Raw genomic sequence first — 23510 nt, 5'->3', positions numbered from 1 at the left:
CGTCGCGAGCATCGAGGAGGACGCGGCCGTCGTCACGGCGCCGAGCGACGACGGCGAGCCGTCGCCGCGCGCCGCGCTCTTCGCCGCGCCGTTCCCCGACGTGCCCCTCGTCGGCTACGACGACGGCGCGAGCGACGGCGACGACGCGAGCGCGGCGCCGCGGCCCGTGCACTACTACACGCCGGCGACGGTGACGTCCGTGACGCTCTCCGACGACTGCCTCGCCTACGACGACGACGACGACGAGCGCTCGCGCATGGTCGACGCGGCCGTCGGCGCCGACTTCGCCGACGCGCCCCTGCGCCAGGGCCGCTTCGTGCGGCGGCGTCAAGCGGGCGCGCCCGCGTTCCGGCCCCAGCGGAGCTTCTGGCTCGCGGCGAAGCCCGAGCTCGCCGGGCCGCCGCGCGTGGCCGCGCCGGACCACATGCGCGGCGCCGCCTGCCTGCCCCGGGGGGAGAAGCCCCGCTGGCGCTAAAAAAGCATGTGATTAGGCGCCGCGCGCGGCCGCGGCCGCCTGGGCCTCGGCGCGGAGCGCGTCGAGGTCGCCCGTCGCCGCGCAGAGCGACCGGAAGTGGCCGTCCTCCGCCTCGATGAGCTCCGCGGGCGAGCCGAACTCCTTCTTCGCGCCGCCGTCCAACACCAGCACCTGGTCGTAGAAGATGATGGTCTTCAGCCGGTGCGCGATCGTGAGCACGGAGACGCCGGCGAGCTCCTCGCGGATGACCTTCTGGATGTTCGCGTCGGACACGGAGTCGACGTTCGCCGTCGCCTCGTCCATGATGAGCAACGCCCGCGCGCGGAGCAGGGCCCGCGCGAGGCAGAGGAGCTGGCGCTCGCCGACGGACAGGTTCGCGCCCGAGTCGGAGACGGCGCGGTCGAGGTCCATGCCGGCGAGCTGGACGCGCCGGAGCGCGCCGCGGAGCTCGTCGTCGCTCCGCTCGCCCGCGAGGTCGACGTTGCTGCGGATCGTGCCCTTGAAGAGCGCGGGCTCCTGGGGCACGACCGTGATGCCCGCGCGGAGCCGCTCGAGGGGCGCGCGCGAGACGTCGACGCCGTCGACGAGGAACGCGCCGCCGCCCGTCGGGACCATGCGCACGAGGGCCAGGGTCAGCGTCGACTTGCCCGCGCCCGTGCGCCCGACGACGCCCGTCTTCGTGCCCGCGGGCAGCGAGAAGCTCAGGCCCTTGAGCACGGCGACGGACGTCTTCGGGTACGTCACGAAGACGTCGCGCGCCTCGACGGCGCCCTTGCTCGGCCAGCCGTCGCCCGGGAGGTCGGCGTCGGGGAGCGTCTCGCAGCCGACGCCGTCGACGACGAAGCGCGGCTCCTAGAGAGAAACGGGGCGGTCGCCGCGCGCCGGGAAGAAGAAAGGGGACGGGGACGCCGCGCGGCGCCTGCTCGAGCTCGCAGTACTCCGTGACGCGCTCCATGGAGTTCATGGCGATCTCGAGCTGCGAGTAGGTCTGGATGATGGCGCTGATGGCGCTCGTGAGCATGCCCGAGTACTGCATGACGAAGCCCGCGAGCGCGGGCGAGATGTCGCCGCGGAGCGCCGTCACGAGCGACACGGCGACGACGCCCGTGACCGCGGCGCCGAACATCTCGAGGCGCACGCCGAGCCAGCGGCTCGCGAAGAGCTGGGCCGCCTGGCAGCGCGTCGACCGGTCCACCAAGTTGCCGATGTGGGCCTCCGCGTGCGCCCCGCCGCGGAACGCGCGGATCGTCTCGAGGCCCTGGAGCGACCTGTGTGGAATTCAAATCTTCAACCCGAATTCAACTGAACGTATTCGACCGTTTTGACACAAGCTCTTCGGCTGTGCTTCGGAAACTCGACGAGAGCAACCGATTCGTCCAAAAATCAGCCGAATCGACTTCGATTTGACCGAGCTAGAGAATTCTCAAGTTTGGTCAGGACCACCCAAACCAGTGGTCGAATTCCACACAGGGAGCGACTCCGTGAAGTACTCGTAGACCGGCGACCGGTGGATGGAGCCCAGGCGCTTCATCTCCCGGGCGGACCGGAGGTAGACGAGGCCGATGCGCTGGGACACGAGGCAGAGGAGGGGCATGATGGGCAGGAGCTGCGGCGTCGACACCGCGAACGCGAAGACCGTCTGGACCGGGCCGAGGCACGACCGCGCGAAGCCGTAGAAGGAGCCCATGAGCGACCGGTCCACGGTCTGGAAGTCGGCCGAGAAGCGGTTCTGGATGCGCCCGACGGGCGTCGTGTCGAACCACGACACCGTCGACCCCAGCACGCGCGCGAGCACCTCCGAGTGGAGGTGCTTCGACGCGCGCAGCGACGCGAACATCTGGAACAGGAACGACACGCCAAAGGTCACGACGACCAGCAGCCCCGCGGCCGCGTACTTCCACATGCCCGGCCCGTTGGCCGGGAGCCCCGCCTGCATGTCGTCGATCCACTGGGCCATGAAGAGCGACTGCATGGAGTCGCACGCCGACGCCGCGACGAGGAAGACGAGGATCCCCAGGAGCATGGACCGCGACTTGACGGCGGACACGTACTTGGCGTAGGCTTTGGCCGTGACCGTGCCTACGAAGCGCGACGGGGTCGAATTGCTTCACAGGTGAAATTCGCGCGAAAGCACGCGCCCGCCGCTCGACGCCGGACCGCGCCCTCGTCGCGCGCCTCCGCGTTCTCGTCCTCGGGCTCCGCGCCGTACTCCGCGCCGTCGTCGGCGTCGTCGTCGTCGAGGGCCCGGGCCGGCGGCTCCTCCGCGGCGCCCTTGGCCGCGGCGAGGGCCGTGACGCGCGGCGACGCGCGCATCGCGCCCGCGGGCCCCGCCTCGACGATCGCCCCGCCGTCGACGATGACCACAAAGTCCGCGCGGTCGACGGTGAGCGCGACCTGGTGCGTCGCGAGGATGCGCGTCTTCGTCCCGAGGACGCCGAGGACGGCCCGGTGGAAGAGGTGCTCGCCGACGTGCGCGTCGACGGCGCTCAGGGGGTCGTCGAGGAGGTAGACGTCCGCGTCGTCGTAGCACGCGCGCGCCAGGTTCACCCGCGCCTGCTGCCCCCCGCTGAGGTTGATGCCGCGGCTGCCGATCTTCGTGAAGTCGCCGTGCTCGAGGAGCTTGAAGTCGGGCGGCAGCGCGCACGCGCGGCAGATGCGGCGGTATTTCGCGCGGTCGTACGGCTTCGCGAAGCAGATGTTGCTCCGGACCGTCGCGTGCTGGCACCTACGGTTTTTTTCGTCGAAGATCGTCGCGGGACGACGGCGTCGCACCAGGCCTTCTGGGCGACGTAGGCGACGGAGCCGTGGAGCCGGGGCTCGCAGAGCGGGAAGAGCGGGTCCGGCCCGAAGACGCGCGCCTCGGCGGGCTCCGCGCGCGAGATCTCCCCGAGGAGCGCCGCGAGGACGCTGCTCTTGCCCGAGCCCGTCGCGCCGTAGACGACGACGAGGGACCCCGGCGCGATGGACAGGGCCACGTCCGTGAGCTGGCGCGGCGCGGGCGCGGGCGCCGCGGGCGCCGCGGGCGCGGGCTTCGGCTTCATCAGGCCGCAGCACGCGCCCGTGTGCTCCTTGAACTTGTGGCCGTACTTGCTGTCCGGCGACGTCCGCCAGGCGAAGGACGCGCGCCGCAGCTCGACGCCGCCCCGGGGCATCCAGGCCTGCGCCGGCGCCTCGGCCTCGAGGCGCGGCACGCGCGTGACCTCGTCCTCGTCGAGGAAGCGGTTGATCTTCGCGAGCGCCGTCGCGGCGCGCGTGAGGCCGTCGAGGGACGCGGGCAGGGCGATGAAGCTCCCGCTGAGGTCGCCGAGGAGCTCGAGCATGGTGAAGCCCACGGCCGGCGTGATCGCGTTGCCCTCCGCGAGCGCGTAGATGAGGAACGTGCCGATCGTCGCGATCTTCGGGCCGGACGTGATGAAGGTGATGAGGATCGTGATGCCGTAGCGGAACTTCTTGAGGTGCTTGAGCTCCGCGGCGCGGAACTTCGTCACGGCCGTGTGGATCGCGGCCTCGATGCCGCACTGCTTGATGATGCGGATGTTCGTCAGCGCCTCCGTGATTGCGTTCAGGCGCTTGTTCCGCTCCTCCATCAGCGCCTGCTGGGACCCGAAGATGATCCCGAAGCCCACGGCGTTGCCCATGGCCACGACGGCCATGACGCCCGCGGCGAGCGCGCCCGCGGCGCCGACGAGCGCGAAGATGAACGCGAGGCAGACGACGGACTGGAGGATGGGCATCCAGAGGCTGTCGATGTAGGCGCAGGTCCAGACGATGGAGTCGACGTCGGCGGACATGAGGTTCGCGATCTCGCCGACGCTCGAGCCCGTCGCGCCGAGGCTCACGCGGAGCGATTTGCGGTAGATGAGCATGATGAGCGCCGCGCGGCACCGCAGGGCGATGCGGAACTGGAGCGCGGAGCTCGCGGACCGCAGCGCCGAGATGAGCAGGGGCGCGGCGATGAGCGCGAGGAGCGACGCCCAGAGCGCCTCGGCCGCGCCCGCCGTGCCCGTCGTCAGCAAATGCAGAAACTCCTTGAACGCGTAGATCCGTAAATAGTTGAGCGCGGCCTGGGCGAGAATCATGAGCGAGAAGGCGGCGAGCTGGGGCGCGACGAGGCGCCAGAGCTTGCGGTAGAGGTAGCGCGGCGGCGCGTCCGCCGGCTGCGGCGCCTCGTAGGGCCCGAGGATGGCCCGGAAGCGCCGCCACTGCTCGCCCGCGCGGTCGAAGTGCGACACCTCGCCGAGGTCCTCGAGCTGGAGCTGGCGCCGGTAGCCCACGGCCAGGATGGGCTCGAGCCAGGTCAGGAGCACGACGTTGGGCACACTGAGGCCCCGCTCCTCGATCGTCGGCGGACGTTTCGCGAGCGCGACGCGCGGCCGCGAGAAGCGCGCGGACCAGGTCGCCGCGGCGATGGACGCGGACCCGACGGCCAGCAGCAGGTCCAGGGCGGCCCGCTGGGTGCCGTGCGGCGCGGCGCCGCGGAGGAGCGGCGCGAGGGCCGCCGCGAGGGCGCCGGGGCCGCCGCGGACCGCGACGCCCGCGACGGTCGCGGCCGCGGCGGCCGTCGCGGCGACGGGCAGCATGGCGCCGACGTCGCGGCGCGGCGCGCGGCGCAGCGGCGTCTTCCGGTCCGCGCCGAAGAAGAGGGTCCGCGTCGCCGCGGCGTCGCCGGCGCTCACCTGGGCAGGAAAAGGGTGCGAAATTCCCAACTTCAAAGGCTCCTATCTCGGTCGTTTTCCGCTCGTTTCGGCTGATTTTTGGACGAGCGATCATCTCTCGGAGCGCTCTCGAAGCGTGGGTGCTGTTTCCGAAACGCGCGCGCGCGGAACACTCACGTTGAAGCGACGTTGAATCACCCATTTCCTGCCCTGGCGCTCACGAGCAGCCACGCGAGCGCGACGACGAGCGGCGCGGCGGCGGCCGCGTCGAGCGTTCCGCGGCGCGCGAACCAGGCGCCGGCGACGGCGTTCCAGGCGCAGGCGACGTAGTAGGCCGCCTGCCGGCAGGCGAGCCGCGACCGCGACGGCACGACGTACGGGCCGTCGGCCGCGCCGTCGTCCTCCGCGACCTTGGCCTCGTCGTCGTCGAGCAGCGCCGTGTACAAGGCGCCGTCGTCGACGGCGAAGCCCTTGCCCCGCCGGCCGCCGGACGTCGTGAACGCCGCGACGGCGAAGACCAGGGCGACGACGCAGGCCGCGAGCGCCGGCGCGAGCTCCCGGAGGTCGACCATGGTGCGGGCAGCCTTTGAGAGGCTACGCGTTCGATGCTCTTCGAGCTTGCTTTGGTTTTATTGCGCACGCAGGCCTGGGATGCGCTCCTCTCCGCTGGGGGGCAGCGTCTTGTGCTGCGCGCGCAGGCGTGGAATGCGCACCTCTGGTTGCGCCGTCTTCGGGAAGTGTTTGCATGCAGCTCATTGACGAGCTGCACCAACGTCGAAATGCCCTGCTCGCCAAACCTCAAAAAAGCCACAGCATCGATCATCTGCATCGATCGCAGAGCAAGCCGACCTCGATCGCGTCGCAGACGCGATGGACGCGCTCCCGAGCCCGGTCGACGCGCTCGTCGTCGGCACGGGCCTGGTCGAGAGCATGATCGCCGCGGCGCTCGCGCGCTGCGGCGACAGCGTGCTGCACGTGGACCGCAACGAGTTCTACGGCAGCGACGGCGCCGGCTTCTCGCTCGAGGCCTGCGCGGCCTGGGCGTCGACGCCGAAAGAGACGACGCGCGAACCCACGACCGACGAGGCGCAGGCCTGGCTCGGCGCCGACGCGCGCGCGGCGCTGGAGGCGGAGGGGCTCGCGGACGTCGCCGTCGCGCCGCTGCGCCGCGGCGACGCCTTCGCCGCGGCGCGATCGGCGACGCCGCTGCCGCGGGACTGGGAGGCCCTGGACGCGGAGACGGCGCGCGTCGCCGCGGCGGCCCTGGCGGACGCCGTCGCCGCGGCCGCCGACGACGGCGCGGCCGCGGCCGCGGCCGCCGTCGTCGACGGCCTCGTGTCCGCGGCGTGCGCGACGGCCGCGGCGCGGCCCCGGCGCGAGATGGCGAGGCGCGCGAAGCGCTTCAACGTGGACCTGGACGCGCGCGCGCTCTTCGCGTCCGGCGACGCCGTCGAGGGGCTGGTCAAGGCCGGCGTGGGCCACTACCTCGAGTTCCTCGCGCACGAGCGCGTCTTCTTCTTCGGCGCGGACGGCGCGGCGCCCGTGGCCGTGCCCTGCTCGAAGCGCGACGTCTTCGCGTCGACGGCTTTGGGTGTTGTCGACAAGCGGCGGCTCATGCGGCTCCTCCAGTTCGCGGCGGACTGGGGCGAGCGCGAGGTCGCGGGCGGCGACGCCGCGACGCTCAACGAGCGCGCCCTGACGGCGAGCCGGGGCCTGCGGCGGCCCCAGAACAAGCGCGTCGACGGGGACGACGCGGGCGACGACGACGACCTCGACGCGCCCTTTGTGCGGTCGCTCGCGGCGAAAGACGAGCTCTCGCCGCTCCTCGCGCGCGTCGTCGCCTACGCCCTCGCCTTCGTCGACGACGACGGCGCGCCGCGCCGCGCGGGGCTCGCGAGCCTCTACGCGCACCTCCGGGCGCTCGCGCGCGCGCCCGAGGGCTCGACGGCGCTCCTCGCGCCGCTCTACGGCTCCGCGGAGCTCGCGCAGGCCTTCTGCCGCGCCGCGGCGGTGCGCGGGGCCGTCTACGCGCTGCGCACGGCGCCCGCGGGCCTCGTTATGGCCTCGGCGGCCGGCGGGCCGCGCCGCGTCGTCGGCGCGCTCTTCGCGCGCGACGGCGGCGGCCACGACCTCGTCCGCTGCGGCGCCGTCGTCGTCGGCGGCGACTACGTCGCCCACGACGCGGCGGCGGGCGCGGCGACGCGGCGCATCGCCGTCCTCGACGGGCCCCTGCGCACCGGCGGCGCGGAGAACTCGCGCTGGGCGGCCGTCTTCGAGCCGCGGAGCGGCGACAACGCCGTCCGGGGCTTCGTCCTCGACGCGTCGACCTACGCGACGCCCGAGCGCTCGAGCCTGACGACGCTCCACCTCGCCACGCACGGCGGCGACGCCGACGCGCAGTTCGACGCGCTCGCGCGGGCGTCGGCGCGCGCGCGCGCGCTCGGCGGCCGCGAGGAGCTCTGGGCCCTCGAGCTGGCCGTGCCGCTCCACGCCGGCGCGACGGTGCTCGATGCCGTCGAGAACGCGGCCGTCGTCGCCCGCGGCGCGCCGGTCTGGGACCTGCGGCGCGACCTCGAGCGCGCCGCGGCGGCGTTCGCGAAACTGAAGCCGGGCGCGGCCATGTTCGAGGACCCGCGGGCGGCGGAGGAGGCGGCGGCGCCGGCGCCGGACGACGACGACGACGACCTGGACGAGCTCGGCGCGCTGCTGGAGAGCCTCGACGGCGGCGCGGAGGGGTAAGGGGATTTTGTGTCAGGTTGCCGGCGCCGCTGCGCACGGACCCCCCCGGCTGGGCCCGGAGAGCAGTCGTGTTGCCGTAGCGCGAAGCGCACTTCGAAGAGTTGCCGAAGGTTGTCGGCTGGTGCTCTGCTGGTCGACCGCGACGGCACTGTGCTTGCAGTAAAGTCGTCTCGCCTCTCCGACAGACTGAGCACCCGTCGAAGCCGCACTGTTGCCAAAAGTCGCAGCATACGCCCGTCCGCCAGCGATCTCGTCGCCCAAAAGCTCGGTGCTCTCACAGGCGTGACACGACCCGCCATGCCGCGACTCTCGTTAGCCGGCCTGCCCAAGGCCTTCAACTTCAAAACGAAAAAAAAGTCCGCGAAGCACTGCCTGGACCTCGCGTTCACGAAGCCGACGGCCGTCGTGCCGCCGACGGAGCGGAACTTCCTGCTCATGTCGTCGCTCGAGGAGTGGCTCCACGCGGTCCTGCGGTCGACGGGCGCGACGGAGGACTGGATCGAGGCCTGCGTGAACCGGCTCCGCGACGAGGGCTGCGCCCGGCCCCAGGAGCTCGGCGCGACCTCCGACGCGACGCTCGAGCGCTGCGGCTTCGCGCCCGGCGACCGGGCGAAGATCCACGCGGCGCGCGCGGCGGCCCTCGCCAACGACGGGCCCCTGGAAGCGCTCCTACCCTACGCCCTCACGTCGCCCGACGACGACTTCCCGCTCGCGGCGCTCTGCCGGGGCTGCAGCGCGAGCGGCGCGCTCTTCAGCTCCGTGCGTTTGGCCAAGATCTCCGCGCTCGCGTCGCCGACGCAGATCCAGCAGCTCACGCTCACGTGGCACGTGCTCGAGGCGCGCGACGGCGCGCTCCGCGTGCGCCGGGTCGAGCGGCGCTTCCCCGACGAGGACTTTTGCGGCTTCGTGCTCTCGCGGTCGCTGACGCTCAAGCCGGGCGAGCACGTCCGCGCGGTCCGCTGCGGCTTCGAGGTCTGCGGCTCCTCGCGCACCTGGACGTCGGCGCGGCCCCGGCCCGACTACCGCCTCGCGAGCTTCGCCGTGGAGACGTCCGCGCGGTCGCGCCGGGGCATCGGCCGGCGGACGCGGACGTTCCGCGCGACGGGCGACGGCGGCCGCGAGGCCGCGCGCCTCGGGCGGAAGCCCCTCGCGCGCGTCCACGCGGTGTTGGAGTGCCCCAAGGACCAGATGAAGTGGGGCCTGCTGGGCCTCGGCCTGCGCGCCGGCGGCGAGGGCGCGTCCATCGCCGGCGTCGGCGCCGTCTGGGCGCGCGAGCGCGCGTTCGGTGGGCACGAGCCCCGCGAGGTTGGGGGCCTCCCGGCCGTCGACGAGGCCGCCGCGACGCCCGCCGAGCTCCGCGCGCGCCTCGCGCGCGAGGCGGACGAGGCCCGCGCGGAGGCCGCGCGCCGCGAGACGCGCGAGCCCGAGCCGCGCGCGAACCCCTTCACGGGGCAGCGCGTCTCGGCGATCCTCAACGACCCGTGGCTCCGCGAGGACGCCGTCGACCCGAGCCAGCGCGCGTCCGTCGTCAACGCCGCGGCCCTCGTCCACGCCGCCGCCGCCGCCGCCGCGGAGGCCGCGCCGCCCGGGCCGCCGCCGGCCGAACGCGCGGACGCGCGGCCCATCTCCGTCGCCGCGCCGCTGCCCCTCACGGACGAGCACGACGCGCTGCCCCTCGCCGTCGTCGCCGCGCCCTTCGACGACGCCCTCGCCCACGGCGCGGCCTACTCGCTCGCCATGCCCCTCGCGACGGTCCTCCCGGAGGCGCCGGACGGCCACCTCTGGCCACCGGTGCCCGACCACGACGTCGACCTCCGCGCGGAGATCGCCGACAACGACGAGCGCGACGCCGCGCTCATGCCGGCGGAATGAAGCCCCTCCCCCTGTACCTACGCCCCGCCCTCCCTGTGCTTCTCTGTTCATAACGTCTACCTGTCGCCGCTTGGCGCGTCGCGTAGTACGCAAGTTAGGACGCGCGCGTCGCCCGGCGCAAAGTCGAGATGCACTGTCGCCGCGGCGACTTCCGCGGCGCGCCGGCGGCTGAAGCTGAGGCCGAGGTTGCACACCACATACATTGAAAAAGCGCGGCCATCCAGGAACCATAAAAGCATGGCGCCGTGCTTGGACACGGCGGCCGCCTACCGCAAGGCGCAGCTGCCCCACCGAGTCGACGACCCCGCGTCGTCCCTGGGCCACCGGCGCACGAAGCCCGGGGAGAATCTCGACGGCGCGGACCTGTTCCCCGTCTGCGAGGGCTTCGAGGCGCTCGACTCCTTCGGCCTGGGGCTGTCGCTCTACTTCCGCCAGCTCGGCTTCCTCTTCGGCATCGTCTGCCTGAGCGCGCTGATCCTGTGCCCGTCGACGGCCCACAACGCGCGCGCCTGCAAGCACCGCGAGACGGAGGACCGGAACGCGGGGCTCGCCTCGGGCACGGCCGCGGGCTGCTTCGCGTCGGACCTGCGCATCGGCGCGAACATCGTGCCGGACATCCTCGTCTGCGCCCTCATCCTCGTGGCGGCGCTCGTGTCCAACGTCATCCAGGACATCCTGGCGAAGCGCATCGACCAGAACCGGCAGACGCCGTCCGACTACGCGGTGATGATCAGCAACCCGCCGCAGCACGTGCTCGACCCGGACGCCTACAAGAAATTCTTCGCCAAGTTCTGGGACGACGACATCGTCTCCGTGACCATCGGCAAGGACAACGGCGCGCTCCTGAGCCTCATGGCGTCGCGCGCGGCGTACCTCCAGGACCTCAGCGACTTCGCGGACGGCGACCTCGAGAACCGCGAGCCCGCGGGCCTCCGGAAGCTGCTCCAGCCCTACGCCTACGCGCTGGGCTTCTTCAAGAGCGCGTCCTACGCCAAGGCGCAGCTCGCGGTCATCGAGGAGCAGCTCCAGGCCTACCTCGGCGAGAACGCGGGCGGCGGCTGGCGCGAGCCCAAGACGGTCGTCGTGACCTTCGCCTTCGAGAAGGGCATGCAGCGCGCCCTCGAGACCTTCGAGGTGAGCGCCGTGCGGCGCATCTTCTCCAACGTGACGGGCTACGAGTCGAAGAACACGCCCGTGGCCTTCGAGGGCACGGTGCTGAACGTGTCGCGGCCCGTGGAGCCCGAGGAGCTCTTCTGGCACAACTCCCACTACAAGGTGGGGAACCGCGTGGCCCGCGTGCTCGCGTCCTTCGCCGTGACGGCGGGCGCGCTCGCGTGCTTCTGCCTCGTGGCCGTCTACCTCGAGGGCAAGTTCCCCTTCGCGCTCGCGGTCTTCGTCACCGTCGTCAACGGCGGCCTGCCGACTTTCCTCAAGGCGCTGACCGACGCCGTGGAGAAGCACAAGGACTTTGGCGACCAGCAGGACGCCATGTTCCTGAAGTTGATTGTGGCGCGGTGGACGAACACGGCCATCGCGGTCTTCGTGTCCTACGGCCCGCGGACGCGGCTCTCGGAGGCCGCGCTGAACCAGATCATGCTGATCCTGCTGAGCGACGCCTTCCTCGCGCCGCTCCTGCGGGTCTACGACCCCTACGACCTCTTCATGCGCTACGTCGTGAGCCGGGGCCAGCCGACGCAGCGCGCGTGCAACCGGTTCTGGATCGGCGCGGACTGGAACATCGCCGAGCGCTACACGGACGTCGCGAAGACGCTGTTCGTGGGGCTCTTCTACGCCGCGGCGGCGCCCAACGGTCTGCTCGTCACCGCCGCGGCGCTCGCGACGACCTTCGCAGCGGACCGGTTCTGCTTATTACGCCGCTGGGCGCGGAAGCCCGACTTCGACGACCAGATCTCGCGGCGCACGATCGGCGTCGTGTCCATCGTCGTCCTCGTCCACGTCGTCGCGTCCCTCGAGTTCTTCGAGAACTGGGGCTTGTACGAGGAGGGCGCGCTCGAGGACGACGCGGTCTACGACAAGGCGACGATGCACTACCACTCCGCGTGCTTTGGCAACTTTTTGGACTGCGACCCGCCGGCGCACAAGACGCTGACGGCGGCGCAGAAGTTCGCCAAGGACGTCTACCCGGCCGTCGGCGCCATCGCGCTCGTGCTCGCGTGCTGGAAGTTCGTCGGCGTCGAGGTCGCGAACGCGTTCTGGTACTGCTGCTGCGGCGAGAGCGCACACGACGACGACCACATGCCCATCTCCTACCGCGCGCTGCCCCACATCCTCGCCTACGTGCCCGTCGTGCCCCACCCGCTTTTGGGCGAGCCGCCCCTGCTCGCCGCGGACGTCGCGGGCGCGCCCCGCGAGCGGCTCCCGCTCCCGCCGAACGTCCACCCGACGGCGCACACGATCTGCTCGCGGGACGTGCTCCGGCCCCTGCTCCCGGGCTGCGACGACGCGAAGCTCGACCGCGTCCTCGCGGACGTCTACGGCACCGTGCGCTTCTACGACGAGCCCGCGAAGAAGGCCGCGCCGCCGACGCCGGAGCCCGCGAGGAAGGCCGCGCCCGCGCCCGCGCCGCCGGCGCCGGCGCCGCCGGCGCCCGCGCCCGCGGCCGTCGCGCCGCGCCAGGAGATGGCGCCCTTGCCCACGCCGCCCCAGTACGCGCAGGCGCCGCAGCAGGTGCCCCCGTACCCCACGCCGCCGCAGCAGGTGCCCCCGTGCCCCACGCCGCCGCAGCAGGTGCCCCCGTACCCCACGCCGCCGCAGCAGCCCCAATACGCGCCGCAGTACGCGCAGCAGCCGCCCTACGCCGCCCAGCAGCCCGGCTACGCGCCGCCCTACGGCCAGCAGCCCCAGTACGCGCCGCAGCAGCAGTACCCGCCGAGCTACGCCCAGCAGCCCCAGTACCCGCAGTACTGAAGCGCGAGTAAGTTACGATCAGCCCGCCCAGGCGGTCTCGTCGCCCTCGGCGGCGGCCGTCGCCTCGACGGCGGCGAGCGCCGCCTCCCCGGCGGCGAGCGCCGCCGCCCGCGCGGCGGCCGTGCGCCTCTCGAGCACGGCGACGACGGCGGAGGGCGCGTCCTCGGCGACGAGCCGCGCGCAGGCCAGGGGCGTCCGGCCCTTGGCGTCGACGGCGCGGAGGTCCGCGCCCGCGCGCAGGAGCAGGTCGAGCCGCGCGTCGCACGCGGCCTCGTCGGAAAAGGACGCCGCGTAGGCGAAGGTGTGGAGCGGCGCGTCGCCGCCGGCGTCGCGCAGGCCCGCGTCCGCGCCCGCGTCGACCAAACGCCGGAGCACGGGCAGGCTGTGCTCGCCGAGCGTCGACGCCCAGACGTGGAGGGGCGTGAGGCCGCCCCGGCTCGCGAAGCCGTCCTCCGTGCGCGTGACGTGCGTCGCGGCGCCGTCGACGAAGCCCGCCCGGACCGCCAGGAGCCGCGCGACGCACGCCGCGCGCCGCTCCTGCTCGTCGTCGCTGCCCGGCGCGAGCGCGGACCCGCACGCGTAGTGCAGGAGGCCCAGCGGGAGCTCTGTGCCGAGCCGCGGGTCGCAGCTCGGTCGCTTCTCGTTGCGCAGGCAGTCGCCGAACTGGTCGTCGTCGGGGAACCAGTTCCGCACGTTCTCCAGCGCGCCGTCGAGGCCCGCCGGGTCGCAGGGCACCTCGAGGGCGTGCCAGATGTCGTTCATGCCCGTCATGAAGAACATCATGGTGGCGTTTTGTCGTCGCGGCGGGGGAACCGCGCGTTTCCTTCGGGTCTAGCGGGCTGCGGTTGCTCGGCAGCGGGCTGCCATCATGCAGTCCGCATGCTGCTTGGTCGAGGTCGACTTCGATTCATATTGAACGTTGCATGCACTCGAGATCTCTGTCGCGGTCATCGGTCGACGCGCTCTCCGGCAGCGAACAGGGGCGATGTCGCTCCGCCCCTTCCTCCGCTTGCGGAGGATCGGGTCGCGGCCGCCCGCGTGGGCCTGCGCGCTCCACACGGACGAGTTCGAGGCGTCGCGGCGGCCGCCGGCGCCCGCGGCGCGGCCGGCGCCGTTTCCGCTGCTGCTCGCGCAGTCGGCGGCCGTCGCCGGCCGGCCGCCGGCGTTCGCCAGCGACGCGTTCCTGCGACACCGGGCGCGACGACGATTCAGCAGCAGCCCCAAGCCGGCGGAGGACGTCGAGCCGCCCGCGTACCACGGCGCGGCGCCGGCGTCGAGCGCGGCCGCCGCGCCCGCGCCCGCGCCGGCGCCCAAGCCCGCCGCGGAGCCCGCGCCGGCGCCCAAGCCCGCCGCGGCGCCCGAGGGCTTCGCCGCCAAGGCGCGGTACCACGCGCACCACTTCGTGGAGACGATGAAGCAGTACTGGCTCGGGTCGAAGCTGCTGTGGCTCGACGTGAAGACGGCGTCGGCGCTGCTCGGGCGCGTCGTCCAGGGCTACGACCTGACGCGGCGCGAGCGGAAGCAGCTCCTGCGGACGACGGCGGACCTCATCCGCGTCGTGCCCTTCGCGGTCTTTGTGCTCGTGCCGTTCCTCGAGTTCCTGCTGCCCGTCGCGCTCGCGGTCTTCCCGGGCATGCTGCCGTCGACGTTCCAGGACTCGACGAAGAAGGAGGAGAAGGCCAAGGCGACGCTGCGGGCGCGGCTCGCGCTCGCGGGCTTTTTGGGCGACGCGCTCGGCGAGATGCGCCAGCGGTCGGCCGACGGCGACGGGTCCGCGACGGCGACGGAGCTCACGGCGTTCGTGGCCAAGGCGCGCACGGGCGACATCGAGTCCAAGGACGTGACCAAGTTCGCGCGCACCTTCGGCGACGAGCTCATGCTCGACAACCTGCCGCGCGCGCAGCTCGTGAACCTCTGCCGCTACATGGCCATCGCTCCCTACGGCACGGACGTGATCCTGCGCTTCCAGCTGCGGTCGAAGATCCGGGGGCTCCGGGAGGACGACCGGCGCATCGTCTACGAGGGTTTAGATAGCCTGACGCGCCAGGAGCTCCAGGAGGCCTGCGCGGACCGGGGCATGCGGTCCGTCGGTTTGACGAAGCAGCAGTACCGCGTGCAGCTCGACCAGTGGATCGAGCTCGCGGCGAACCGGAAGCTGCCCATCGCCATCCTCATCATGAGCCGCGCCTTCACGCTGGACAAGGCCGTCGCCGTCGAGGAGGAGGCCGCGCTCGTCGAGTCGGAGAAGGCCATCGCGGAGAGCATCTCCGGCCTCGACGCGTCCCTCGTCGACGAGGCCGTCGCGGCCGTCGCGTCGAAGGAGGAGGCCAAGTCTTCCGAGGTCAAGGCGAAGAAGCTCAAGGTCCTCAAGCAGCAGAACTACCTCATCGAGGAGGAGCGGCGCGAGGCCGCGGCGCTCGAGGTCGAGCGAAAAGAGGCGGCCGCCGCGCTCGAGAAGGCGCGCGAGGAGCCGGAGCAGCCGGAGCCGGCGGAGAAACTCTCCTCCGACGCGCCGGACGCCCACCTGGGCTCGGACGTCGAGCGCGCGTTCCGGTCCGAGGCCGAGCCCTACGCCGCGAGCCTCTTCGGCGACGGTCCCGGCGCGGAGGCCTACGGCCGCCTCGCCGAGGACGAGGCGCCCCCGACGAAGGACGACGCGAGCGAGTTCACGGCCAAGGACAAGATGGAGATCGGCGAGGTCCTCGTGGACATGGCCTACGAGTCCGCGTTGGAGCGCGAGAAGGAGGAGCTCGAGGAGATCCGCGCGAAGATCTCGAAGAAGGAGAAGCCCGAGGAGGTCCCCGAGGACTTCGTGCACGAGCCCGTGCTCGCGTCCGATTCTGACGTCGTCGAGGCGGCGCTCGCGCCCACGGCCAAGGACGACGCCGCGGCCGCGGCGGACGAGAAGGTCGCGTCTTCTCCGGACGGCGGCGACGAGCCGGCCGCGGCGCCCGCGCCCGAGGCCGAGCCGGACAAGAAGGTCGCCGCGCTCGAGAAGAAGCTCGCGTCCATGACGGAGAAGATCGAGCAGGAGATCGCCAAGGTCGACGTGAAGCTCGGCGACAAGCTCCACCACATCGACAAGGACAACGACGGCCTCGTCGACGCGGACGAGCTCCGCGAGGCCATCCGCGCCATCGCCGTGCGCCAGGGCAAGTTCGCCGACGACGACAAGGCCATGGAGAAGTTCATCGTCGTCGCGCTCTCGGAGATCGACTTCGACAACGACGGCGTCATCACCGTCGACGAGATCGAGCAGTGGTTCGAGAAGTACGAGGAGGTCGTCGAGGACACGTAGTCGTGGGCGCGGGGTTAATCTGGGAGTCGGTGTTTTTGTGTGTATGGCGAGCGGCGCGGCGGAGGGCGCCCCGACGTCCTCTCCGAGTCGACGTCGGAGGCCCGGCGAGGCCGGCAAGCTTCCGGCGTCAACGAGTCGATTGCGAGCACATCAAGTTAAGACGTTGCCCTCGTCGACCACGTCTTGATTTGCGGCTCAAGTCGAACGCGCAGGACCCCGCCTCCGCGTCGACGATGATGCCTGCGACTGGATTGTTGCTAGGGGCCCTCGCGGCCTCCACGGCGCTCGCCTGGGTGCCGGCGAGGCCCGGCCTCGCCCCGTCGTCGCACCGGGGCCTCGCCCCGTCGTCGCACCGGGGCCTCGCCCCGCTCCGCGCCGCGCCGGCGACGGAGAAGCCGGAGCAGGAGTTCACCATGGTCGGCGCCGACGGCAAGAAGATGGACCTGACGACGCAGGAGAAGGAGCGCATCTTCATCGACGCGATCCAGAGCTACTACTTCTCCGGGAAGCAGGTGCTCAACGACAACGAGTTCGACCAGCTCAAGGAGGACCTCGCCTGGGAGGGGTCGGACTACGCCGTGCTGAGCCGCGACGAGAACCGGTTCCTCAGCGCCATGGCCGCGTACGGCAAGGGCGAGGAGTCGATCATGAGCGACGCCGAGTTCGACGAGCTCAAGGCGTCCCTCAAGGCCCAGGGGTCCCTCGTGGCCGTGTCCAAGGAGCCGCGGTGCTTCATCGACACGGGCGTGTGCAGCGTGACGTTCACGCCGGACCGGTTCCGGGCCATCGTGCTCTACGTGCCGGCCTTCTTCCTCGGCACGCTCCTCTGGGGCGGCGGCACCTACGAGCTCATCCCCGCGACGCGGGGGCTCAACCCCATCCTCAGCCTCCTCGTCGGCAGCCCGCTCATCGTCGCCGCGGCGCAGTACGTCACGGAGCAGGTCATCTTCAAGGACCCCTTCATCGCGCGCGGGCCCTGCCCGGACTGCGGCGTCGACAACCGCCTCTTCTTCGGCGACGTCCTCGGCGTCGAGGGCAACGGCCTCGAGGGCGAGATCCAGTGCACGAACTGCAAGGCCGCGCTCAAGGTCAACCGCGAGACGCTCCGCGTGAGCTCCAAGCCCAAGAAGGGCAAGAAATAGGGCGCGCGCGCGGGGTCGCGGCACGGACTATAGTATGTCACGCAGTTGCGCCGTACGAGAGGCTCGTCGCGCGCGCGCGGCTCGCCGCGGTCGCGTCCGCGGATCGCGCGAGATCGCTCCCGGATCGCCGCCGGGTCGCCGCCGGTCATTCCGGCGGCATCGGGTCAGGAGGCCTCGCCGGCTCACGCAGGTTCGCGCCGCGCGTGACGCGCCGCTCGCCGACAGCTCGGAATTTCCACAGATCACAGGAAGCATGGCTCTCCGCCGCTGCACCGGCCTCGCCGCGCGCCGCTTCTCCGCGGCGCCGGCGGCCAGCGCGGCGCAGTACGACAACGTCCTGACGGAGGTCCGCGGCAGCGTGGGCATCGTGACGCTCCACCGGCCCAAGGCGCTCAACGCCCTGTCGTCGCCGCTCATGGCCGAGGTCAACGAGGTCACGGCGGCCTGGGACGCGGACCCGTCCATCGGCTGCATCGTGCTCACGGGCAGCGAGAAGGCCTTCGCCGCCGGCGCGGACATCAAGGAGATGAAGGACAAGACCTACCCCGCGACGTACGGCGAGAACATGTTCGCGTCGTGGCAGGACGTCGCGGCGCTGCGGACGCCGACCATCGCCGCCGTCAACGGCTACGCGCTCGGCGGCGGCTGCGAGCTCGCCATGATGTGCGACATCATGCTCGCGGGCTCCAAGGCGCGCTTCGGCCAGCCCGAGATCCTGCTCGGGACGATCCCCGGCGCGGCGCGGGGTCTTCAAAGGCTCCTAGCTCGGTCGTTTTCCACTCGTTTCGGCTGATTTTTGGACGAGCGATCATCTCTTGAAACGGCCTCGAAGTGTGGATGCTTTTTCCGGAACGTGCGCGCGCGGAACACTCACGTTGAAGAGAAATTGAATCACCCTTTTCAGGCGCGGGCGGCACGCAGCGCCTCGTCCGCGCGGTCGGCAAGTCCAAGGCCATGGCCATGTGCCTCACGGGGGACCAGATCGACGCGGCGGAGGCCCTGTCCGCGGGGCTCGTCGCCGCCGTCCACGCGCCCGAGGACCTCGTCGAGGAGGCCGTGAAGATGGCCGCGAAGATCGCGGGTCTGGGCCGCCCGAGCGTCATGATGTGCAAGGAGGCCGTCAACGCCGCCTACGAGCTGAGCCTCAACGAGGGCAACCGCCTCGAGCGCCGCCTCTTCCTCTCGACCTTCGCGACGGCGGACCAGAAGGAGGGCATGGCCGCGTTCGCGGAGAAGCGCGAGGCCGACTTCAAGAACTGCTGAGCGTCGGCGTTCCTAAGCGCGAGCGTTCCGCTGCTTTGGAGCAGTGCCGTGCCGTCGGTCGAAGGGCGGAGTGGCTTAGTAGAGGGGGAGAAAGAGTGGGCCTCGCGCGCCGGTCGGGCGCGGCGGCGCGCCTAGACGGCGATCTTGGCGGGCATGGGGGCGACGGCGCCCTCGTAGCCGTCGCGCTTCGCGAGGGCGGCGAGCTCGTCGTTGAGCTCGGCGACGGCCTCCGCGGAGAGCGCGACCTCGGAGCCCGACTTGGACTTGGCGGACGCACCCGTCGACTTGAAGTAGTCGGCGAAGAGGCCGTTGACGACCTTGGGCGCGGCCCCGCCGCCGATGGCGCCGATGGCCTCCTCGAGGGCCTTGGCCTTGACGGCCGCGTCGCCGAACTGCGACGACACGGCCGCGGACGCGTCCGCGACGAGCTTCGCCTGGATGAGCGCCGTCGTCTGCTCGTCCTTGGCGACGAGCGTGTCGAGCTTCTTGACGATGGAGTCGCGCACGCTGTGCTGGAGCTCCATGGTCTTGGCCGTCTTGAGCAGCGCGAGCGCCTCGGCCTGCGCGGCGGAGATGGCCTTGAGCTCGCCGAGGAGCGCGACGCGCGACGCGTGCGCGTCGACGACCTCCTTGATGCCCGCGATGGCCTCGTCCTCGAGGGCGTTGTGCTGGGCGATGATGGCGCTCGCCTTGGCGTCGAGCATGTCCGCGACGGCCTCGTTGCCGAGCTTGTACGCGACGCCGCAGAACATGGCGAAGCACCCGACGAGCTGCATCTCCTCGCTGAGCATGAGCACCTTGTTCTCGATGATCGGGATGGCGAGGAAGATGCCCACGGGCACCTGGTACTGCCAGGGCACGTTGTCGAGGCCGAGGTCCTTCAAGACGCCCATCGAGCGGACCTGAAGAGGATGCGGCGGTGAGGTTTGTGTGGTCTCGGGGGCGGCGCGTGTGGGTTTCGGGGAGCGTCGCGGCCGGGGCGGCGGTCGCGGCGGCGCCGCCGGCCCGGGGAGCGACCGGGGCGGCGGATGCGCTGCCGATCGCGCCGCGGGAAGCGACGGCGACGGCGACGCCGCGGGGGCCGCGCGGGGGGCGTAAATCGCGGCGGGAATGCCATTCGAGAGACTCCGCGGCGGACCTGGGGGCGCGCGGTCACCGCCCCGCGGGCGGCGAGTGCCCGTCCGGCGCGTGCTGCCGCAAACATCGCGATCGAGTGGCCGCAGGCAGCGACGCGAGCCGAGCCGAGCCGCAACACGCGATGCGGCAACGTCGGCTCAAAGGTAGCGAGACGATGATGCCGCTGGAGAGCGACGAGCCGTGAGCCCAAAACGTGATGGCAGCGCTCGCCACGCCGCCTCCAGAGCCATCAGAAGTCACCGACGCACGCGCGGAGAAAAAAGCGGCGCAAAAAGCGAGACGAAAGGCGTCTAAAGCGGCCAAACGCGCCGAGCAGGGCCTCGACGCGCGCAGCGCGCGATTCGGCGCGCGCAACGAGAACCGCGCGGCCCGCTTCGTCGAGTACCTCGTCAAAACCTTTGGCGTCGAGCGGCTGCAAAGAGAGGGCGTCTGCGACGTCGCCGGCGGCAGAGGCGAGGTCGCCGCGCGGCTCGCGCACTGCCACGACGTGCCGGTGGTCCTCGTGGAGCCGCGCGAGGACGTCGACCTCCAGGCGACGGTCATGAAAAAGGTCGCGCCGCGGCTGCCGGCGCGGTACCGCGCGCACCTCGTCGCCGCGGGCCGGAGCGAGCGCGTGGACCGGCGCGCGACGGTGCTGAAACGCTATTTCCCGCCGCCCGCGGACGACGGAGACGCCTGGGAGAAGATCGACGCCTGCGGCGTCTGGGTCGGGCTCCACGCCGACGGCGCGACGGAGGCCATCGCCGAGCAGGCCTGCGCGCGCGGCAAGAGCTTCGCGGTCGTGCCGTGCTGCGTCTTCCCGTCGCACTTCATCGCTCGCGTCGTCGAGGGCGGCGGGCCCGTGAAGACGACGGACGAGCTCGTCGCCTACCTCTTGGAAAAGCACGCGCACGCTACGAAAACAACCATCAACTTCGAGGGCAAGAACGTCGCCGTGGCGCTCGACGCGGGCGCGCGCGTCGCCGCGGACCCGGCGTCGATCGCCGCCGCGCTCGTCGAGAACCGGCCGCTGCTCCTGCCCGGCGCGGCGGCGGCCTGGCGCGCGTCGCGCGAGTGGGTCTCGGAGGACGGGACCCTCGACGTCGCGGCGATGACGCGCCTCTTCGGCGACGCGAGCGCGCCCGTGGCGCTGCCCGACGGCGCGCGGCGGGAGACGACCGTCGGCGCCTACCTCGCGCGCCACTTCGATAAGAACGACGGCGAAGCGCGCCCCTACCTCAAGGACTGGCACCTCGGCGACGGCGACTGGTACGACGCCCCGCGGGGCCTCGACGACGACTGGCTGGGCGCGTGCTTCGAGGCGCGGCGCGACGACTTCTCCTTTTGCTACGTCGGCGCCGCGGGGACGCGGACGCCGGTCCACGCGGACGTGCTCGCGTCCTACAGCTGGTCCGGGAACGTCGTCGGCGAGAAGACGTGGTGGCTCTTCCCGCCCGCGGAGACGGGCAAGCTCAAAAACGCGGGCGGGGACCTGGTGGACGACTGCCGGGAGGGGAGGTACGACGCCGCCGCGTTCCCGGACCTCGCGCGCGCGCGCCGCCTCGTGGTGACGCAGCGCGCGGGCGACGTGCTCTTCGTGCCGAGCGACTGGCACCACATGGTTTTGAACACCGCGGACACCGTGTCCATCAACCGCAACTGGTGCAACGCGTGCGCCGTCGACCGCGTCTGGGCGCACGTCGCCGACGAGGCGGACCGCGCGCGCGCGGAGCTCGACGACTGCGCGGAGGACGTCGCGGCGCGCTACGGCGGCGCTCCGGCCTGGCGCCGCGAGTGGTGCTGGATGGTCGAGCGCGTGCTGCGGGACGCCGCGCGGCTGAACGTCTCCGACTTCGTCGCCATGGTCCACCGCGAGGTCGGGCGCGCCCTGGCGCCGGTGCCGGCCTTCGAGGCGCGCGTCCGCGCCAAGGTCCGCGCGGCGCTCGTCGACGCGCGGGACCGCTACGGCGACCAGCTCTTCCACGTGGACGGCGCCTGGCCCGCGGACGAGGACGACGCGAGCTGGGGGGCCGACGCGGCCGCGGCCGCGCGGGCGCGCCTCGACGCGGCGCTCGCCACGTTGGACGACGAACGAGGCACTTAGGTTTTCATCCTAGTTTCATCCAGGGCGGGGACGACGAACGAGGCACTTAGGTTTTCATCCTAGTTTCATCCAGGACGGCTTCTTGGTTTTGGGCTTCGCCGCCGCGGCCGGCTCCGCGGCGGCGGGCGTCCGCTCCGCGACGGGCTTGGCCTCCGGGAACGCGCTCGCGGCGACGTCCGCGTCGAGGAGCGCCAGGGACGCGTCCGAGAGGTAGGGCCCCGTCGCCGGGGACGCCCAGGAGACGAATACCTTGGCCGCGGGCACCAGACCCAAATCCGCGAGCGTGCCCCCGCCCGGCGGCAGGTCGCGCTTCGGCGGCGACACGAAGAGCGCAAAGTCCGGCGCGCCGGGAGCCAACACGCCGCGGACGGCGGCGTAGACGGCGGCCACGGGCTCGCGCGGGTGGAACCGCGCGCCGAGGACCGTGCGGTCTGGGAACTGGACCTTGATCGCCGCGACGTCGTAGACGCGGAGCTTCTCGAGGGCCGCGACGTCGCGCATGGCCTTGGTCGTCATGGGCGCGTCCTCCTTCTCGCGCCGCGACCGCTCGCGCGCCGCCGCGGCCTTGGCGACGAGGTTCGAGTCGCCGCGGCCCGCGCCGTCGTCCGCGGAGCCGAAGTGCGCGTCCGCGCGCGCTTTCGCGGCCGCGGCGTCCTGCGCCGCCGCGGACTGGAGCGTCAACATCCGCTCCGGCGCGACGGCGGCGCCCTCGAGGGCCCGCGCCTGGTCGCCGAGCTCGCGCGCGCGGCGCTCGACGGCCGTCTCCGAGGGCACCGTCGCCTTCTTCGCCGCGCCGCTCCGCATGTCGACGCGGTGCGTCGAAAAGGGGTCGAAGGCCGGCGCGGCGACCGGAGCCGGGGCCGCGCACAGCGCCGCGAGCGCCGCCTTCGCGCGCTTTAAAGCGGCCAGGTCGCGCGCGCCGTCGTCGCAGAGCACGAGCCACAGCTCCCCTCCCCGGTCCTCCGCGTGGAAGCCGAGGGCCGCCAAGACGCGCTCGCCGCCGACGGCCTCGATGCGCTGCGCGAAGGCCGCGTTGCCCCGGCGGATCGCGCGGTGCTTGGGGGATTTCGGGTTCGCGAGGACGCCGTCGACGTAGCGCGCGAGCAGCGCGGCGCACGCGGCGCCCGCGGCGCCGCCGACGGCGCCGACGGCCGCGAGCGCGTCGCCGAGCGCGTCCGCCGCCGCGTCCAGCGACGCGTCCGCCGGCGCGTCCGTGTCCATGGGCGCCGCCGCGGGGACGGGCGCCGGGGCGCGCGCGGGCGCGGCCGGCGCCGGGACCGCCGCGGGCGCCGCCGCGGGCGCCGGCGCCGGCGCGGCCTCGTCGCGGGGCCGCTTCTCCGGCGGCGGCGCGACAGCGCCCTCGTCGACGGCGCCGAGGTCGATGTTGAGGCGCACGGACGCGCCCGCGCCGTAGCCGAGCGACGCGAGGGTCCGCTCGAGCGCGGCGCCTTCGAACTTGTCGCGCAGGGCCCGGACGACGGGCGACCGCCGCAGGGCGTCCGGCGGCGCCGCGCCCTCGTCCGCGCTCCGCGCGACGACGGCCGCGAGCGTGCTGCTCGAGTCGACGGCGAACGTCGCGGACCGAGGCGCGGACCCGCGGTGGCTCACGGCGACGGCGACGCGCACGGGGCCGCCGGCGCCGCCGCCGCCGGTCTTCTTCACGAGCTCGAGCTCGCAGTTGTTCGACAGGCCCGTGTGCGACCAGGCCGCGCACTCGTCGACGTCCGCGCGCCGGCCCCGCGTCGTGCGCAGGCCGTAGGAGGCGCCGTCGGAGAGGCCGAACTTCGCCACGGCCTCGGCGACGATCTTGTGCACGGGCACGTGGTTCGACGACAGCGAGATCTTCTGGCGCCGCCCCGCGTGGAGGATGGTGACGCTCATCTCTGCGGCGCGGTCGAAGGCGCGCGGCGCGATGACC

The 23510-nt window shown here is 72.5% G+C and overlaps 4 protein-coding genes across 4 annotated transcripts; 2 read left to right on the top strand and 2 right to left on the bottom strand.

Moving 5' to 3' along the window:
• Nucleotides 1-553: 553 nt before the first annotated feature.
• AURANDRAFT_119 (hypothetical protein) lies at nt 554-4788 on the bottom strand (the record flags this gene model as incomplete). The annotated part of the gene is made up of 6 exons (XM_009039238.1): nt 554-1291; nt 1383-1733; nt 1944-2580; nt 2610-3193; nt 3238-3504; nt 3613-4788. Coding segments are annotated over 6 exons (3753 nt in total), but the record flags the coding sequence as incomplete, so codon positions are not given.
• A 9280-nt stretch (nt 4789-14068) lies between these two features.
• AURANDRAFT_2663 (hypothetical protein) lies at nt 14069-14866 on the top strand (the record flags this gene model as incomplete). The annotated part of the gene is made up of 1 exon (XM_009039246.1): nt 14069-14866. A coding segment is annotated over one exon (798 nt), but the record flags the coding sequence as incomplete, so codon positions are not given.
• A 2496-nt stretch (nt 14867-17362) lies between these two features.
• On the top strand, nt 17363-18372 carry AURANDRAFT_59064 (hypothetical protein; the record flags this gene model as incomplete). The annotated part of the gene is made up of 2 exons (XM_009039529.1): nt 17363-17855; nt 18014-18372. 2 exons carry the CDS (start codon nt 17363-17365, stop codon nt 18370-18372), a joined length of 852 nt encoding a protein of 283 aa, XP_009037777.1.
• A 3274-nt stretch (nt 18373-21646) lies between these two features.
• On the bottom strand, nt 21647-23473 carry AURANDRAFT_64619 (hypothetical protein; the record flags this gene model as incomplete). Its single annotated transcript, XM_009039296.1, has 1 exon — nt 21647-23473. The coding sequence occupies one exon, from the start codon at nt 23471-23473 to the stop codon at nt 21647-21649; it is 1827 nt and encodes a 608-aa protein (XP_009037544.1).
• Nucleotides 23474-23510: the final 37 nt, after the last annotated feature.

The sequence above is a fragment of the Aureococcus anophagefferens genome (genome assembly GCF_000186865.1).
Source record: "Aureococcus anophagefferens unplaced genomic scaffold AURANscaffold_11, whole genome shotgun sequence".
In the NCBI taxonomy this organism is placed as follows: Eukaryota; class Pelagophyceae; order Pelagomonadales; family Pelagomonadaceae; genus Aureococcus; species Aureococcus anophagefferens.
This window is presented reverse-complemented; position numbering and strand designations above follow the sequence as displayed.